The following is an 18,418-nucleotide window of genomic DNA, read 5'->3' as shown; positions in this document are numbered from 1 at the left end:
TTGCATGCAATATTCCAACAGTGGTCTAACCAATGTCCTGTACAGCCACAACATGTCCTCCCAACTCCTGTACTCCATACTCTGACCAAACACCTTCACTATCCTTTCTACCTGTGACTCTACTTTCAAGGAGCTATGAACATGCACTCCAAGGTCTCTATTCAGCAACTCTCTCCAGGACCTTACTGTTAAGTGTATAATTTCTGCTCTGATTGACGTTTCCAAAATGCAGCACCTTGCATTTATCTAAATTAAACTCAGTTCGCCATTCCTCAGCCCATCTGATCAAGATCCTATTCTATATTGAGGTAATCTTTGCTGTCCACTACACTGCCAATTTTGGTGCAATCTACACACCTACTAACCATACCTATGTTCACATCCAAATTGTTTATATAATGACAAAAAGCAGTAGACCCTAGCACTGATCCTTGTGGCACACTGCTGGTTACAGGTCTCCAGTCTGAAAAACAACCCTCCACCACCACCACCCTGTCTCTTCTACTTTCATGCCAGTTTTGCATCTAAATGGCTATTTCCCCCTGTATTCCATGTGATCTAATCTTGCTAACCAATTTACCATGAGGAACCTTGTTGAATAACTCACTGAAGTCCATATATTTCACATTCACTGCTCTGCCCTCAATCCTCTTCATAATTTCTTAAAAAAAACTCAAGTTGAGACAAGTTGATTATCCCAAATTAGTCCTTGCCTTTCCAAATACATGTAAAACCTGTTCCTCAGGATTCCTTCCAACAACTTTCCCACCACTGATACCAGGCTCACCCTGGTCTATAATTCGCTGGCTTTTCCTTACCACTTTTCTTAAGTAGTGGCACCACATTAACCAACCTCCAGACTTCAAGCACCTCACCTGTGGTTATGGTTATTACAAACATCACTGGAAAGGCATTTATTGGTTCTTCCTAATTACCCCTGCGGCCATGGGGTGAGGTACACCTACGATTTATGGCAGTTTGATATAACTGGGGAGGCTTACAAGGCTATTAGAGCATGTTATAGTGCAGTATAGGCCCTTGGTTCTCGATGTTGTGGCAACCTGTGGAACGAATCTGAAGCCAATCTAACCTACACTATTTCATTCTCACCTATATGCCTATCCAACGACCACTTTAGTGCCCTTAAACTTGGCAAGTCGACAACTGTTGCAGGCAGTGCGTTCCATGGCCCTACTACTGAATAAGGAAACTGCCTTTGACATCTGTCCAATGTCTACCACCACTCAATTTAAAGCTATGTCCCCTCGTGCTAACTATTGCCATCTGAGGCAAAAGGCTCTCACTGTCCAACCTATGTAACCTTCTGATTATCTTGTCTTAATCAAGTTATCTTTCAACTTTCTTTCTAATGAAAACTGCTTCAAGTCCCTCAGCCTTTTCTTGTCGGACCTTCCCTCCATACCAGGCAACATACTAGTAAATCTCCTTTTCAAAAGCTTCCACATCCTTCCTATAATGTGGTAGATCAGAACGGTATACAATATTCCAAAACATGGCCGCACTAGAATTTTGTACAGCTGCATGATCTCATGGTTCTGAAACTCAATCTACCAATAAAATCAAACACACCGTATACCTTCTTAACAACCCTATCAGCCTGGGTGGCAACTTTCAGGGAACAATGTACCTGTACAGAGATCTCTTTGCTCATCTACACTGCCCAGAATCTTACCATGAGCCCAGTTCTCTGCATTCCTGTTACTCCTTCCAAAGTGAATCACCTCTTACCTTTCTGCATTAAACTCCATTTGCTACCTCTCAGCGCAGCTCTGCAGCTTATCTGTCTCTCTAACCTACAACATCCTTTGTCACTATCCACAACTCTACTAACCTTAGTGTCATTCACAAATTTACTAACCCATCCTTCTATGCACTCATTGGGGTCATTTATAAAAAGTGTCAAACAGCAGTGGATCCAAAACAGATCCTTGCAGTACCACACGAGTAACTGAACTCCAGGATGAGCATTTCCCATCAACCATCATCCTGTCTTCTTTCAGCTCACCAATTTCTGATCCACACTGCGAAATCATCCTCAATCCCATGTCTCCATATTTTGTCCAATACCCTGCTGTGGGGAACCTTATCAAATGCCTTACTGAAATCTAGATATACCACGTGAACCATTTTGCCCTCATCCACCTGTTTGGTCACCTTCTCAAAGAACTCAAAGGTTTGAGAGGCACTACCTACCCTTCACAAAACTATGTTGATTATCCCTGATCAACTTATTCCTTTTTAGATGATTATAAATCCTCTCTTATAACCCTTTCCAATGCTTTACCCAGAACTAAAGTAAGGCTCACTGGTCTATAATTACCAGGGTTGTCTCTACTCCCATTCTTGAACAAGAGAACAACATTTGCTGTCCTCCAGTCTTCTGGCACTATTCCTGCAGACAATGATGACAAAGATCAACTTCAATCAACATTAACCTGGCCAAGGAAACACTGACTACACTATTAGAAGACCCAAAGACACATACGCCAAACACCACTAACTTCATCAGCAAGAGCAGTATCATCAAGCTAGTGGACCTATGCTGTACCACCCACTTCACCTTCAACAACAAAACCTACAGACTAACAAACGGAACACCCATGGGATCTCCGATATCAGGGTTCTTAGAGGCAGTAATGCAGAGACTTGACCAAACAGCTCTGCCAACCATCTAACCCAAACTCTGGGTCCGCTACGTGGATGACACCTTTGTCATCACTAAACAAGTTAGAGGAAGCCTTCAAGACCATCAATAATATCCTTACTGGCATAAAATTCACTAAAGAGGAGGAAAACAACAAACTGCCATTCCTAGATGTCACAGTAGAACAAACAGCCAATGGGGAGCTTCAAACCAGCGTCTATAGAAAAACAACATATACAGACCAAAAATTGAACTACAGAAGCAATCATCCCAACACCCACAAACGAAGCTACATCAGAACAATATTTCAACGAGCCAACACACACTGTTGCAGAGTTACTACGCAGAGCAGTGGAAAATCTACATTGTGTATTAAAAAAAAAAAAATGGGTGCCCAATGAACACAGACCACCGATTTCTCAGCAACAAACCCAAACAAGCAGACAGAACACGTCCAGAAACCTTAGCCATGCCCCCTACATCAAAGACATCTTGGAAATGACTGCCAGACTACTCAGACCCCTTGGCATCATGGTAGCCCACAAACCCACCAACACACTAAAACAGCAGCTAATGAACTTGAAAGACCCTATACAGGCAACAAACAAAACTAATGTCATTAACAAAATACGTGCAAGGACTGTAACAAACACTACATTGGACAAACAGGCAGAAAACTAGCCACCAGGATACATGAACACCAACTAGCTACAAAACAACATGACCCCCTCTCACTAGTATCCTCACATACAGATGAGGAAGGACACCACTTCGACTGGAACAACATATCCATCCTAGGACAAGCCAAACAAAGACACACACAAGAATTCCTAGAAGCATGGCACTCCAACTGTTACTCTATCAACAAACACAGAGTTAGACCCCATCTACCACCCCTGAGAAAAGGAACAGGAAGTGACTTCACCACAGGAAACAACAGCACCACACGAAATGACATCACCAACCCAAAACATATAAATAGAAAGCAGGAATTTTCAGCCTGAGGCCCACTGAAGATATTACCTAGTAGGGTAACAAAACATCTGGAAATGAACCTTCCAGCTCAGCGAGCAAACCTACATCCAAAACCTCAGCCTGAGCTACAAATCTTCTCAAAACTCGATAAAGATCAAAGCCAAAGGTTCTGCAATCTCCTTCGTGGCTTCCCAGAGAATCCTAGGATAAATCTCAACTGGCCCAGGGGACTTCTGTTTTTACACTTTCCAGAATTTTTAACACCTCCTCATCATGCACCTCAATCCCATCTAGTCTAGTTGCCTGTATCTCAGTATTCTCCACAACCAAATTGTCTTTTTCTAGTGTGAATACTTACGAAAGTATTCATTTAAAACTTATCTCCAACTCCACGCACAACTTCCCACTACTATGCTTGATTGGCCCTAATCTTACTCTAATTGGCCCTAATCCTACTTGCATTGAACAGTTAATAGTCAAATCATATAGGTTATTCCAGATCTGCAGCACACTGGGTAAGAATGGCAGATTTCATCCCATGTAGGACACTAGTGAACAAAACCACATTTGTTATGATAATCTGGTAGCTTTATTAAGATTAGCATTTTAGTCATTAAAATTAAATTCTCACAATAGGATTTTATTCCCATGCATTCCCTTTACAATCCTTTAACATTTTTATGAGGCCACCATCTCTCAAACTACAGTCTTAGCTACCTGTGAAAGCATAGAAAAGGCCTCTAGTCTCTTTATAGAGTAGAATGTTCTATTCTTCAGCAAACAACCCCCCCCCTCACACTGAAGAAACTGGTCATAGCATCTTGTGGCTCCTAAAGTGGCTCTGACATTACTAAAAACGTAAGCTCAATAATGGAATGTGGGAGATGGTGGCTAGACCAGCATTTATCACCATCTCTAAAACCCGGAATAAAGTTAACATGCAGCCAAATTCTGGATCTAGAGTTATCCAGACCGGAACACACAGTATCCCTAAACGCTACTTTTACATCAATCAACAATGGTTACATGGTCACCTTTTAAGTTCAAGTGTTGCCAACAGTAACAACAGGATTCAGAACCAGCCTCTAGAACATTTGCCTGGGGTTCTGACAGTGACAATACTACTATACTCTTGCTTTCCCCAATCTTACCATTTCAAAGTCATCCATTAGCTGCAAAGTGGTCAAACAGGTTATAGATTGACAAAGTGAGCTACTACTTACTGTTCCAAGTCTTCACCTTTCATTTGTAACAACAGAAACTGGGAATAATACTGACTACTGTCATCCCCACTTTGCATGAACTATCATTGCTTATTGCTATTCTTCAGAGATTGGTAACCCAGGTGATGCAGCTATGGCTGAAGACAAAGTGAAGTGGCTGTGTGTAAGAGCAACTGTAACTATTCCCAGCACACGTCCAGTGACACCATGCCACTGCCTTCCCCAGTAGTCACAAAAGTGACATTTCAAAGATATTCATTAGCAGTTAAGAACTTGGATAGGACATTATATCGGGTTGTTTGTTTGTAATGTTAAGATCTTCATGTTAACAGGTTCCTCAAAGATCAGTACATACCAATTAACTGCAGTACTGCACATCTCTTGCACCAGTAGATGAGACCCAGCCAATAAATCTGTTGAAGTTCCAAACTTTATTAAAAATGCTCACTTAATTCAGTGTCCACATGTGCAACAGTTGTTTCCCAAATGATTGTAAAATTGTTAATTAGTCACTGAAACTGCGACTTTTGAAACGCAGGCTTCAGCCCTTCAACTTGCACTCAGTCACTCTTGCTCTTCATACATTTCCTCCACCCTTTGCTTGTTGCATCAATCAGTTGTCAGTTGCTCAAATTCACCAGTCTCAGAGTTCCACATGCAGTTTATCGTCACTTTGAAGGTTGCCATTTCAATACCAAGCAATTTCTGGAGAAAAGACAGTGAACAATTGGGAATCAGTATCCAGGTCACCCATACTTGTATTTTTATTGGAATACTGAAAATTGGAGAATTCTTTTGACTTGTAGATATGTTTTTCAACTTAACAACAGATTCCAGCTGGTCATAGTGACTTCAATTCCTGCAAGCTATTTATTGAAAGTAAAGACTAACCAGAAGACGTGCTTGTTCAGGCGTCAGCGAGGCACCTTCTTTACATACATCATAATCAGATAATAATGTCACAACACCTAGGAGAGAGAGACCACAAGTGAAATCCAATTCTGAATCTTTTTCTTTTCTCTATGAAAGTCGAAAATTGGATCACCGGCTACTCTTCACGATCAGTTTGCATAACTTGATGTTTACTATCATACCTTTCTTCAGAGAGGTTGGTAACCCAAGCTGTCGCAGTTGTGGTTCAAGGGAGTGCGTGAACTGTGGCAGGGGCCCAGCATCTAGCGTAACAGCCATTGTAGCTATATTCCCAGCACGGGCAAAATCAGACTCTGTGTACTGATCAAACCACCTATTGATTTGAGCAAGAGAGTATATTACTCAGTAGAAAGACTAAAAAATTAAAAGGAATGGGTGCAGCTTAAGCAGGTCAAAGAAAGTAAACAAAAAAAACATTGGGAGACTCACTCAATCACTTCCACTTTTGTTCGATTAGTGAACAGAAGACCAACTTCACCTTGCAACTGTTTACTGATCTAGAGAGAGAAAACAAATTCTGCACATGCTGGAAATATTCAGATCAGGCTGCATTAGAAGATTGCAATGCAGGATTACTGTTTCGCAATGACCTTTCATCACAACTTAAGCAAGACAAACTTGAAACATGAGACAAAAACAAACAAGTTTTGCTTCTGGAAATATAGGCTCAAAAGATTCACTGGTTTCATAAATGGCCTATTCAGAGAGCTTACCTTGTGCAAACCATCCTTGTACTCATCTGCTGGTTCTTTTCCCAGTGCCACCATCATCACTTTGTTTTTACCAAAGAAAAACCTGTTCAAGCAGAGAACAATATAGTTTCACGCTTAAACAAAACTGATAGTCAAGCTATTTACCTGCTGAGGTAATTGTCTCTTCCCCAATCAGGATAATGAACATGCACTCAATTCACAGAATATAACTACTGGTTCAGTATGTTTAGAAGAGGTGTCAAACGGTCTCCCTTTCCACGGATGCTGTCATACATGAGTTTCTGTGGCACTTTGTTTTTATTGAACCTATTCCAGATTTCCAACATTCACAGTATTTTGTTTTCTCATATATAAGTTTGCTCAGATTAGGTGGCACCGTAAATAATGTAAATAGCAATACAAAGCCTCGAAAGGGACAGTGATAGGTATGTAAATAGATTAATCTAGTCTATGGCAGATGGAATATGATGTTCACATTGAAAATATTTGACTTCACTGCCTTAGTTCCAAAATAAAAGAGCATCTTGGAATTGAAAAGTCACAGAGATCTCACAACTGAAGCTGATAAGATTTACGTCAGAGGTAGGCATGAAGGTGCCGATATGGAGTTAAGTCAGTGAGATAGAAACTGCGTTACCGTTGTTTGTGGGTGGAGTTAATTAACCACGCAGTCTAACAGCTCCTTGCAAACAGCCATTCCAACAACCTCCCATTTTTGTCTACGCAGTCAAATGATTGATTAATCCCCCATTATTTGCTTAACTACTTGCTATATTAACATATTGCCCTCTTATCCAATAAAAGTCATGTGATGCAATGACAGTTCCCCGTGAGCCAGATGGTCTGGGTTCAAGTCTCACTTATCCATGAGGTTTGTCACAGCATGTCTGAACAGATAGACTTAAAATAACTTGTGCTGCAGTGGTAGTGTGTCCCTTCCTCTGGGCTAGAAGGCCTGGGTTCAAGTTTCACCTCAGGATTTGATGGTAATGGAGGTATTATATCAGGTTGAAGGAAAATAAATCCCTTCTTATTTTTTAAATAAAAAAACTTTTGATGACATACAACCAATCCTTGGCCAAAACTATTAGAAGTAAATATGATTTTCCATTGTTTATAATACAACTGATCAAAATTATATTTTTTAATATTCCATAAAATACAAGCCTTTCATGGTCCCCTTTCTTTGAACGAAAAAGATTTAATCACAAAGTGACTGAGACAAAAATTGATATTTTCCTCAGTCCTCAAAGTCAGATGTCCATCTTCAAGAATTCCAACAATTTCTATACAGCAAGCAGATTTTTTGAGAAACATTCTGACAACTGCCAACAAGTACGAACACTCTTCAGTTTAGAAATCTCTTTCTTAGAATCCTGTTATAATGGCAAAGTTAATGCTCAACATTTTTTTAAAAATGACACCTTTTTTTGAACATAAGTTATCCCAAAAAGAACAGTTGTCCACAAAACATTCTATAGATAAACTTCTCAGACTGGAAAACTTATATTAGGATTTAGTTTACAATTTTGGATAAATATATTCCTGTTGTTAATCTTCTATCAATGTCAAATTTTCAGCAGCTTACATACTTTTAACTAATGTTTATTTTCATGGAGTCCCAAGATAATGGATAACATCTATTCATTCCCACCAAGTAGATGATAAATCTTGCCATACAGGAGATTGGCATATGCATATGAAGTTTTGCTATAAAAAGGATTAGCTTCACATCTTTGGGTCACCCAAGGTTGGAACCACAAATGTGCTCCTTTTTTGAATGTAGTTTATTTAATGCTCTCAATTTCCTCAACAGTAGCATGTCTCATCAGACAATTCAGTTTCAATATGTCATAACTGGCAGTTGGTCTCTTCCAAGTGTAACTGTCCAATCAAATTTCTTTACTGGTATGTTCATTTTCCCCAGATGGAAAATTGTTCTGGGACAACCTGATGGTGATCAAAACTTTCCAGGTGCTGTTGATTCCTGATTTATTCTGCTTAAAAGTTTAACTGAGATTTAAAAAGCCCCCAAAACCTGACTTATTTTCTGAAATTCCCTTTTAATTTATCTTGGTCAAAATCTATTTAAGTAACATTTTAACCAATTCATTTCATGCATTACGAATATGCATATATTATCCAACAGAGTGTAATTCAATGTGATTGTGGTTAAAGCATTCATTACTGAGCTGAAAAGTCTTAACTAGTGCAGTTACCCTTGCCTGATTGGTCTCACCAGTATCCTGAACCTTCCAATTTTAAAAAACCATATGTACTTCTGTTTGTGATAATTCATGACATAAGTGTTTCAAGCTGCATCAAAAACATCTGTTGAATAGTTTAGAGGCATTCCTGAGTTTAGTCTACTGTTACATTTCCCCACATTATGTTGTTTGCTTTATTTGCTAGAGGAATATCCATAGCCACTTGGTTTATTTTGATTCTCCTTTCATATTGATGCTTATAAAACTTTACTTGGGCAATCTTGCATTGCTGCTAAGACAGCGGCCGCCATTGTTTGCATATAAACTTATGAGGGGCATGGATAGGATAAACAGACAAGGTCTTTTCCCAAGGGTGGGGGAGTCCAGAACTAGAGAGCATAGGTTTAGAGCAAGAGGGCAAAGATTTAAAAGGGACCTAAGGTACAACTTTTTCCACACAGAGGGTGTTGTGTGTATGGAATGAGCTGCCAGAAGTGTGGAAGCTGGTACAATTACAGCATTTAAAAGGCACCTGAATGGGTATATGAATAAGAAGGGTTTAGAGGGATTTGGGAAAGAGCCGGTGAATGGGACTAGATTAGGTTAGAATATCTGGTCGGCATGGACGAGTTGGACCATGCTGTACACCTCTCTGACTCTAAGTATATGAGCCATGAAATTAGCTAAGACTGAACATTTTCCCTTTTTTTAAAAATTACAAAAGGTTACTGATATCTTTTCCCAACACCTCTTTCTTTCTGAAAATCTAACTCCAATTAAAGCTAGGAGTCTATCCATTTTCAATACCTAAACACATCCCAAATAACTGAAAAGGCAAGCACTGAATTAGGAATTAACAAACAAACAAAGAAACAAACAAAGAAACAATCTTGTATATAATCTGTCGAATCCCATTCAGTTTCATTTTAGGATATCAAACTTTCTTTCTAAATTTATTAAAGGCTGACCATGCCTCAGGTATACTTAATGGATCATATTTCCTATAAATTGTGTCCATATTTTGAATAGAACTTCAAAACCTACATCAGTGTCCAATTGTTGAGCCGCTAATTCTAAGAATATTTTACACCTGATCTGGTTTCTAGTAGAAAAATCACAATGCTAGGGCCTTTTTTTTTAAAAAAAAAGGATGAACTTGTGTCCATATCTTAACTTAATTTTTTCCATTTACCACACAATTCAGCTTCACAAGACATTGTGGGAAACCAGACCCTTATGGAATATGGGTTTCACTGGCCAGGCCAGAGCTTATTGCCTATCCCTAATTGCCCTTGAGAAGGTGGTGGTGAACAGCTTGAACTGCTGCCATTCATTTGTTGTAGAAACACCCACAACGTTATGTTGGAGTCTTGGTGAATTTTTACAGTGCATCTTGTAGATAGTATACTGCTGGATGCACAAGGAATCAAAAACATGAAAGGTGACTGGAATTAAACACGGCTCAGCCACAATGTAATGCAATGGCAAAATGGGCTCAAGATATCATTGGCTTCTGTTGTTCCAAGATTCCAAAATTACATACCAAAAATAAAAATTAGTGTCAAATATCTGAGTATCCATTCTACTTCAGTTAATATGTCTCTGGGGCAGGAGGTTTAATGTCAAATACTCACCGACTATGTTTCCAAGCACTCCGCATATCCTTCAACTTGTTATTCCGCATATTCTCAATAGAAAAGACAAATAGGTTCTTGTAGGTGTCCACACATTTTCGTAACTTAAAAAAAAACACCAGCAATAAGGGTTCAAATAGACTATCAGCATAGTTAATTAGTATTCCACCAGATATTTTATTAATTTCAGTGAAGAATTAATTAACCTTAATAACTTGCACATAAAAGCAACTCAAAGAGAGACTGAATAGGTTGTGGCTTTTTTTCTTGGAACGTAGGTGGCTGAGGGATAACCTTATGGAGGTTTATAGAATCGTGGGAGCATGGATAGGGGAGTGGGCATAGTTGAGAGGGGAAAGATTTAAAAAGGTACTTTTTCACAGAGGGTGATGTATCAAACATGCTACTACAGGGCGTGGTGGAAGTGGACAGAATTACAACAGTTAAAAGGCAACTGGAAGGGGATAAGAAGAGGAGAGTTTACAGGAATCTGGGCCAAATGCGAGCAAATGGGACTACATCAGTTCAGGATAACTGGTTGGCACAGATGAGTTGTACCAAAAAGGCTGCTTTTGTGCTGTATAAGCCTATAATTCACTTAACGTGACTGTCACTCAACATTAGATACAGAGCTATTAGTTTCACAAAAGGATATCACAGTGGGTGACTAAAGATTGGCCAAAGCTAGGTTTTACAAGGTGCCTTTAAAGAATTAAAAAAGTGTAACTTTGGAACTCAACAGCCAAGCGCATGGCCAGTAACATTGGAACAAAGGTTACAGAGATAGGAAACAGTGAGCCCATGAAGAAATTTGAACATGAGGATTAGCATGAAAAATTTTAGGCATTGCTGAACCAGGGATCCACTGTAAGTTAGCATGTATATTGATGATGGGTCAATGTGATTTGGAGTAAGTCAGAACATGGTCTATGAAGTGCAGGTTTGCAGTGACCAATGCAGCATTGGAATAGGCATAGATGTTTATTCAGTAGATAGTTCTTTACTCAGAGCATGGAATGCCCTACCTGCCAATGTAGTTAGTTCAGCCACGTTAGGGAGATTTAAACAATTTAAGCACATATATAATGGTGGCAGTGTAGGGGGACGAGCCGAGAATAGTTCACAGGTCTGCACAACATCGAGGGCCGAAGGGCCTGTTTTGCGCTGTATTGTTCTACAGGTACTGTTTCTGCCTTAGCCTATGTTTCTGTAATGGGTATGATGAATTAACAAAGTGGAGAGGAAATGGAAAGTCTGGTTTTGAGCTAGAATTGGGATAATGAGATTCTTAACTCCATGAGCAAGGATTGGAAGAGTTGGTCAAATATTAGAGCCTGTAGTTCATGAGATCCTTGGAGGTGGGGAATAGCAGAGCCAAGAAAAAAGGGATAAAGGGATTCAAACAGACAACTAGAAATCGACAACCAAGGATTATTTTGTTAGGATCCAACCAGATCTGTGGAGAACATAGAGGAGTTGTTCCACGAGTAGGGATAGCGAGGGTTTTTACTAGAGATAAATAAAAAGACGGTGAAGCGTTCTTAAACAAATCGACAGACATGTCAACGTTTTGGTAAACCGTGGGCTGAAGACTAAACAGTTGGGAATTATTTGAAAGGTTTTCCAGGACCAGGTGTGGTGGGGAAAAGACTGCTCACAGAAGGTCAGGTTTGTGTCCGAGGGATGGGTGCAGAGAACGGGATGGATTGGACGCCACTCTAAAACGACAGTATTTACCTTGTTAACTCACCTCCTCGATCAGATTCTGTTTAACTTGTAATCCTTTCTTCGTTGTCTTAGTCAAAGAAACTGCAGAAATAACACAAAAAGGAATGAGTTTGTCGAACCATCCAACTATTGAGACTGGAACTTATTTAGGTTCTGAATCCGGATTTGTGGACAGTCTCGGACTCTAAATTCGGCCAAATATAATAGTAATTCGGCCCAGGACAGATTTAAGCCCCTACCCCGCTTGTCACGCCGAGATCGCGGCATGGTGTCGGAGCCGGGTCTCTTGCTCTCCCGGCTCCGGGTGTGTGGGGCCGGGTCCCTCTTTCTCCAGGCTCCAAGTTACAAAACGTGTTGCCTCCACACTCACGCCAACTGCCAAACGTTCAGGACCCTCTTGCCCAGGGTGTTATGGGATTAATGGCGCCTTCACTCTGCCTGTATATTTACACGGGATTAAATCAACACCGAGACGTCAGACTCAGATATAATAAGTCAGATTTATTGATTTATCCAATTAAAAACAACTTCTGAGTATTATTTAAATCTGCACACTGGGTTCGCACATAAAAGTTTGCCGAGTAGTATTTCGCGTTTTCTGGGATATTGGAGGACCAAACCCCGCGAGCATTCTGGGATTGTGGAGGACTGTTATCTCTGTACATTCTGGGATATTGGAGGACCGAGCAGTGATGGTGGTTCTCTCTGAGATTTGGCTTATTTTCGCTCTCTTTGAGTTTTCGGCGGCGATTTACGAGGATCAAGTCGGGAAATTCGACTGGTGAGTTCCTAGGAAGAGAAGCCCCTGCTTCCTGGAGGGTTGTATTATAAATAAGAATGTTGTTGTTATCCTGGAGCTGAAGCTTGCCCTTTCCCTTAGAGACCGGGTTTGGAAGGGTCTCAGGGGGGAGCGACTGGTTAGTTTTATTCCAAGTACTTGGGGTAGGGGCGGGAACAGACCGCCTATGCTGCCGCCACTCTCCGAATCCCAAACCTGTTGAGGAAGAGGCGGAATTCATGACTAATGCAAATTCATTGAAAACCCTATCAATTGACTGGAATTCGACAAAGTTTGAATTAAATCTTAATTTGGAAAATAAGAAGGCAGCATAAACCAAATTGTACAGTTTTAAAGGTGTGCTGGAACAGAGCGATTTGAAGAGATACGGTGCAACTGGTTATACTAATAGGAAGGTTCACAAACACAAGGCACGCATTTAAGGCATAGTAATTCACGTTTTTAAAGCAGTGAATTATTATCACTTAGAAATGTTCAGCATGAAAATGTGGGGAAAGAAACTTCAATAGTAACTTTCAAAATGTAATTTGATAAAATAAACGAGTATTTTGCATCAGGATTTACTCTGGAGAAGGACTTGGGAGATATAGAATATGGGAAAGTAGATGGTGACATCTTGAAAAATGTCCACTTTTCCTAGATCTAGCATCTAGGTGGTGCTAGATGTGTTAAAATGCATAAAGTTCTAGGACTTGAGTAGGTGTATCCTAGAACAATGTGGGAAGCTAGGGAAGTGATTGCTAGGCTCCTTGCTGAGATATTTGTATCATCGATAGTTAGAGGTGAGGTTCCGGAAGACTGGAGATTGGCTAATGTGACGCCACTATTTAAGAAAAGTGGTAAGGACATGCCAGGGGACTATAGACCAGTGAGCCTGACATCGGTGGTGAGGCAGTTGTTGGAGGGAACACTGAGGAACAGGATTTACATGTATTTGGAAAGGCAAGCACTGATTAGGGATAGTTAGCATGACTTTGTGCATGGGAAACCATGTCTCTCAAACTTGATTGAAGTTTTTGAAGAAGTAACAAAGAGGATTGATGAGGGCAGAGTGGTGGACATGATATATGTATAATATATAGGCTTCAGTAAGGAGTTTGACAGGGTTCCTCATGATAGACTGCTCAGCAAGGTTAGATCACATGGAATGCAAGGAGAAGTAGCCATTTGGATACAGAACTGGCTTGAAGGTAGAAGACAGAAGGTAGTGGTGGAGGGTTTCATTTCAGACGGGAGGTGGTGTGCCACAGGGATCGGTGCTGAGTCCACTACTTTTTGTCATTTTATATAAATAATTTGAATGTGAACATAGGCAATATAGTTAGTAAGTTTGCAGATGGCAGTATAGTGGACAGTGAAGAAGGTTACCTCAGAATACAACGGGATCTTGATCTAATGGGCCAATGGGCTGAGGAGTGGCAGATGGAGTTTAATTCAGACAAATGTGAGGTGGTGCATTTTGGAAAGATAAATCAGGGCAGAACTTGTACGCTTAATAGTAAAGTCCCGAGGGGTACTGCTGAACAAAGAGACTTTAGAGTGCAGGTTCGTAATTCCTTGAAAGTGCAGTTGTAGGTAGTGAAGAAAGTGTTTAGTATGCTTTCCTTTATTGGTCATGAGTATTGAGTACAGGAGTTGGGAGGTCATGTGTGGCTGCACAGGCATTGTTTGGACCTCTTTTGGAATATTGTGTGCATTTCTGGTCTCCCTCTTATCAGAAGGAAGCTGTGAAACCTGAAAGGGTTCAGAAAAGAGTTTCAAGGAAAATGCCAGGATTGGAGGATTTGAGCCATAAGGAGAGGCTGAATAGGCTAGGGCTGTTTTTCCTGGAGTGTTGGAGTCTGAGGGAAGACCTTATAGAGGTTTATAAAATCATTAGGGGCATGGATATGGAAAATAGATAAGGTCTTTCCCTGGGGTGGGGAGTCCAGAATTAGAGGGCATAGGTTTAGGTTGAGAGAGGAAAGATATAAAAGGGTCCTAATGGGTAACTTTTTCACACAGAGGGTGGTGTGTGTATGGAATGAGCTGCCAGAGGAGATAGTAGAGGCTGGTACAATGACAATATTTAAAAGGCATCTGGATGCGTATATGAATAGGAAGGGTTGACAAGTGCTGGCAAATGGGACTAGATTAATTTAGGATATCTGATTGCTATGGATGAGTTGGATCGAGGGGTCTGTTTCCATGCTGTATACGTCTGCGTCTAAGTAATCTTCAACATTGGTCCACGGGGAAAGAGTTGGAAAGTGACTAAGTGGATTGCTTTTTCCAAAAAGATGGCATAGATGTGGTGTTTTGAATATTATCTTTCTATTTTGACACATTTTGAATTAGTGCTGTTATCACTATTTTCTGCAGTGGCCAAATACATGCTGTTACATTACATCTATTTTAATTTTTTAAGGCGACGCCAATATGTTGGAAAGCCTCGGTTTGCACATTTTGACACACCTACACAGAATGCAAGGAAACTCATGGTTACTACAGAGAATAACGTGATTGCTTCTCTCAACTTAAGAAATGGAGAGATCAGTGAGTGTTGTTCAGTTGACATTGCAGTAACTTATTCCACTGTGTGCAGATTACAAACCATCACTAACCTCGACATTGTTGTTTTTGTTTTGATTTGCAGTCTGGCGTCAGGTGGATAAACAAGGTCCTGAGGGAAATGTGGATCTGATGTTGTTCCATGGACAGGGTGGGTGTGGTTTGTTCAACTCTATAAAATTTGTGCTGTGCATATGGCTGTCTCTGGGAGTTCTGATTTTTCTGTGGAAGCTGATTACAGCATTATGTTGTTCAACTTTGTGTAGGATTAATTCTATTTGCAATTAGATCATTAATCTGATGTTGGTGACCTCGAATGAGGACAATGGAAAAGTGGTGAACGACAAAAATGTATCAGATGGAATTAACATGGGTTTAAAAATAGTAAAATCAGAATTATTCTCAAAAGCAAGAGTTGGCTGATTCATTTTGTAATGTTACACTAAATCTTAATTGTTCTGTGAATTCAAATTAGAGATTTTTATGGGTTCAACAAGGTTTAGTGACTTTGCTTTTTCATAGATGCATTGACTGTGTCAGGAAGAGGGCGATTGTTGCGCTCATGGGATATGAACGTTGGTGGCTTGAACTGGGAGATCTTGCTTGAGCCTGGAAGGTGAGAACTGTGTAGCTATTATAGCATTGGCACCCAAAAATGAATGAGTATAATTACAGGAACAAACTCAATGAGGGTTTTTACTGCAGCTTGAGATTATAGCTTCTTACATTTTCTTTGTTATTGCTTTGGTTATACATGATAGTAATTGTGCAATTGATTCTAGCTAATGCAACCATAATAAGAGCACTTTAATATTAAACATTTCTCAAGTCCTTCATCTACTGAAATATTGATTTAAGTCATCAATCGTAAAGATGCTTCAACATGGCACCTTACTTAGACTTTGTCCAATACATGGTTGAAACCAACAGAGTAGGAAGCTACTGAGTCCTGTCCCCAGTCTGGCAGTCTGAGTGGCTCAGGATAGAGGAAGAGGACAGTGAGTTGCATCAATACCATATCCCTATTCAATAAATCTTGTTGGAATCTTTGTATGTGAAGAAAAGGTCAGAGTCATATCAGCCTTGACAAGGATGCCCTTGTGGCCATATAGTCTGCTGGAAATGTCTAACAGGTGGATGTGGCTGATCATTTGACCAGAAGAAAACCCTTATTACTGAGCCACTGTATTCTTTTGTGGAAGGGAAATATTGGAGAAAAGAGCAAAAAAAAAAAAAATTTTTCTTAGCTGCTGTTATGAAGTACCAGATCATTTAGAGGATTCCGGTCAGTGACTTTTCAGACTGACCAATGATTATTCCTTGGCATTAAACCTGCGAGAAAACATTAAGATTAGAAACATTAGTTTTGCTTTATCAATCTTACTTAGTGCCAAGGGTGGAGAAAGATTGATGGCTAGAGTTAGTTTGGTGACCTTGAAACTAAATTAATTCATTACATCAAAGTGGAACTGTACTCTTCCAAAAAAAAGAATTGGCTGGAGTCTATTTATAAAACATAAGTGATTCATATCTAACACACTGGTTACCTAGGCATGAATTATGATAGAATTTTATTAAAGAGAGAGGTTCGGTGATGGTGCTCTTACAGTTCATTTTGGTCCTAAGTTTGGATGTTGGATAGTGATGGTAGAGGCTCCAATATTTTCATCACATGGCTGACCAGTAGTCTCTCCCACTCCTTTCACATGCGATTGATGTGTGTTGGAAGGATTATAGTAATGACTGTTATTGCTTGTCTGATTTTTATAAGTTTGTTTCAGTTTTCAGACGGGTTCTCTTGTTGGCTCTGCTGAAGGAGTAAAGTACATCGCCATTCTGAAGAAAGCCTCCATTTCCCTCCATTATCTCACAAATGGTCATCAGAAGTGGAGTGAAGCTTTACCAGAAAGGTAAAGAGATTGCATCTGAACTGACGTCTGTTGTGATGTCAGGATATTTTATGCATGACATAATCATCAGGCTTTGCATTATATATAGCAAATCTTGGAGAGACAAGGTTACAGTCAGAGCTTTGTAGAAGGCCACTGCCTCACTCATGCTAATGATGTGTGCATTTCTGCTGATGCAGAGTCACAAGGGACTTTGAACTGTGGTTCAAGATCTTACATTTTCTGCTTTGTAGGTGGTGTCTTCGGAATCTGTCTTTTCTATTTAACGCCAACTTGAAGTGGACCAGCATAAAATAGAAACTAGAGTACAAAAGTTAAATTAAAACTATGTCTTGCACTGCTCTTGAATCAGTGCTCCCTGGTAAGGGCAGCTGTTTTCTGTCTTAGTGTAAGGAAAATGTAATTTGACTGTTCTCGTACTGATTTGAAACATAACTTGCCTCTCTTGATGCCTGCGTTGCCAAACCTATCCAAAAGAATCTAGGCAATTTAAGGTTTCTAAATAGTTTTTTTGTTGTCAAGTGGTAGTACATTTCATATTAAAATTTACATTTGCATATTTAAAGATGGGAGGAATTGTTGATCAGGTGATTAAGTGGGTGGTTGTATAATGTATCTCTGTTTTAAACTTTCAGTGAAAAGGTCCAATATCAGCTCCTGTACTCATCAGGAAGTGGTGCAGTATATTTAGTGGGGATGGTTGCTGGCTCTCATCTTGTCATCATTCGGTATGACATTGAGGATGGAAAAATCATTGAACAGGTGAGGTTGCTTTGGAAGTAGGGGGTTGAATACAATAGAGATGTGAGCATTTGTATTGAAGTAAAGCAATAGGAGAAAGTAGTTACAGAGCAAGCAGTGCCTGTTGATGGAATTAACTTGGTGCTTTTTATGAGCGACTTGAGTTCACATTCGATCTGGTTCACTCCTATAGTTTTACTCTTTGGTGGAGATCTGATTGCAAGTCCTGTTAGAGGATGCAAACCCTCTTTGATTGCTGAAACATAAATTAAACATAATTCTAGGTATTTAATGTTTTAACATTGCTTTTATTCATTTCTGTCCTTTTCAGCTCATTTTC

At 39.9% G+C, this 18,418-nt stretch overlaps 2 protein-coding genes across 4 annotated transcripts in view; one reads left to right on the top strand and one right to left on the bottom strand.

Annotated features, from left to right (window-relative positions):
- Positions 1–5,275: 5,275 nt before the first annotated feature.
- On the bottom strand, positions 5,276–12,465 carry mrto4 (MRT4 homolog, ribosome maturation factor). The gene is made up of 8 exons (XM_043675858.1): positions 12,318–12,465; positions 12,101–12,159; positions 10,351–10,454; positions 6,510–6,591; positions 6,226–6,293; positions 5,958–6,109; positions 5,755–5,831; positions 5,276–5,568 (listed from the first exon to the last, which is right to left on the bottom strand). Exons 1-8 carry the CDS (start codon positions 12,343–12,345, stop codon positions 5,473–5,475), a joined length of 666 nt encoding a protein of 221 aa, XP_043531793.1. The 5' UTR covers positions 12,346–12,465; the 3' UTR covers positions 5,276–5,472.
- A 122-nt stretch (positions 12,466–12,587) lies between these two features.
- emc1 (ER membrane protein complex subunit 1) overlaps positions 12,588–18,418 on the top strand; it is a 29,238-nt gene continuing 23,407 nt past the window's right edge. For all 3 annotated transcript variants that reach the window (XM_043675856.1, XM_043675857.1, XM_043675855.1), the window contains exons 1-6: positions 12,588–12,859; positions 15,285–15,412; positions 15,513–15,578; positions 15,950–16,043; positions 17,209–17,337; positions 17,973–18,099. In XM_043675856.1, the coding sequence (XP_043531791.1) occupies positions 12,771–12,859; positions 15,285–15,412; positions 15,513–15,578; positions 15,950–16,043; positions 17,209–17,337; positions 17,973–18,099 (633 nt within the window). In that variant the 5' untranslated portion in view covers positions 12,588–12,770. The remainder of the gene's footprint in view (positions 12,860–15,284; positions 15,413–15,512; positions 15,579–15,949; positions 16,044–17,208; positions 17,338–17,972; positions 18,100–18,418) is intronic.

The sequence above is a fragment of the Chiloscyllium plagiosum genome, chromosome 34 (assembly GCF_004010195.1).
Source record: "Chiloscyllium plagiosum isolate BGI_BamShark_2017 chromosome 34, ASM401019v2, whole genome shotgun sequence".
NCBI classification, from domain to species: Eukaryota; Metazoa; Chordata; class Chondrichthyes; order Orectolobiformes; family Hemiscylliidae; genus Chiloscyllium; species Chiloscyllium plagiosum.
The sequence above is the reverse complement of the archived record's forward strand: the minus strand, read 5'-3'. Positions and strand labels throughout refer to the sequence as shown.

What these genes read in the sequence shown, in the direction of transcription:
- mrto4 (XM_043675858.1), bottom strand. Translation starts at nt 12,345, where the DNA reads ATGCCGCGATCTCGGCGTGACAAGCGGG. An exon ending in ATCTCGGCGTGACAAGCGGG is followed by an intron (nt 12,160 to 12,317) that starts GTAGGGGCTTAA and finishes TTATTTCTGCAG; the next exon opens with TTTCTTTGACTAAGACAACG. An exon ending in AACAGAATCTGATCGAGGAG is followed by an intron (nt 10,455 to 12,100) that starts GTGAGTTAACAA and finishes TTTTTTTTTAAG; the next exon opens with TTACGAAAATGTGTGGACAC.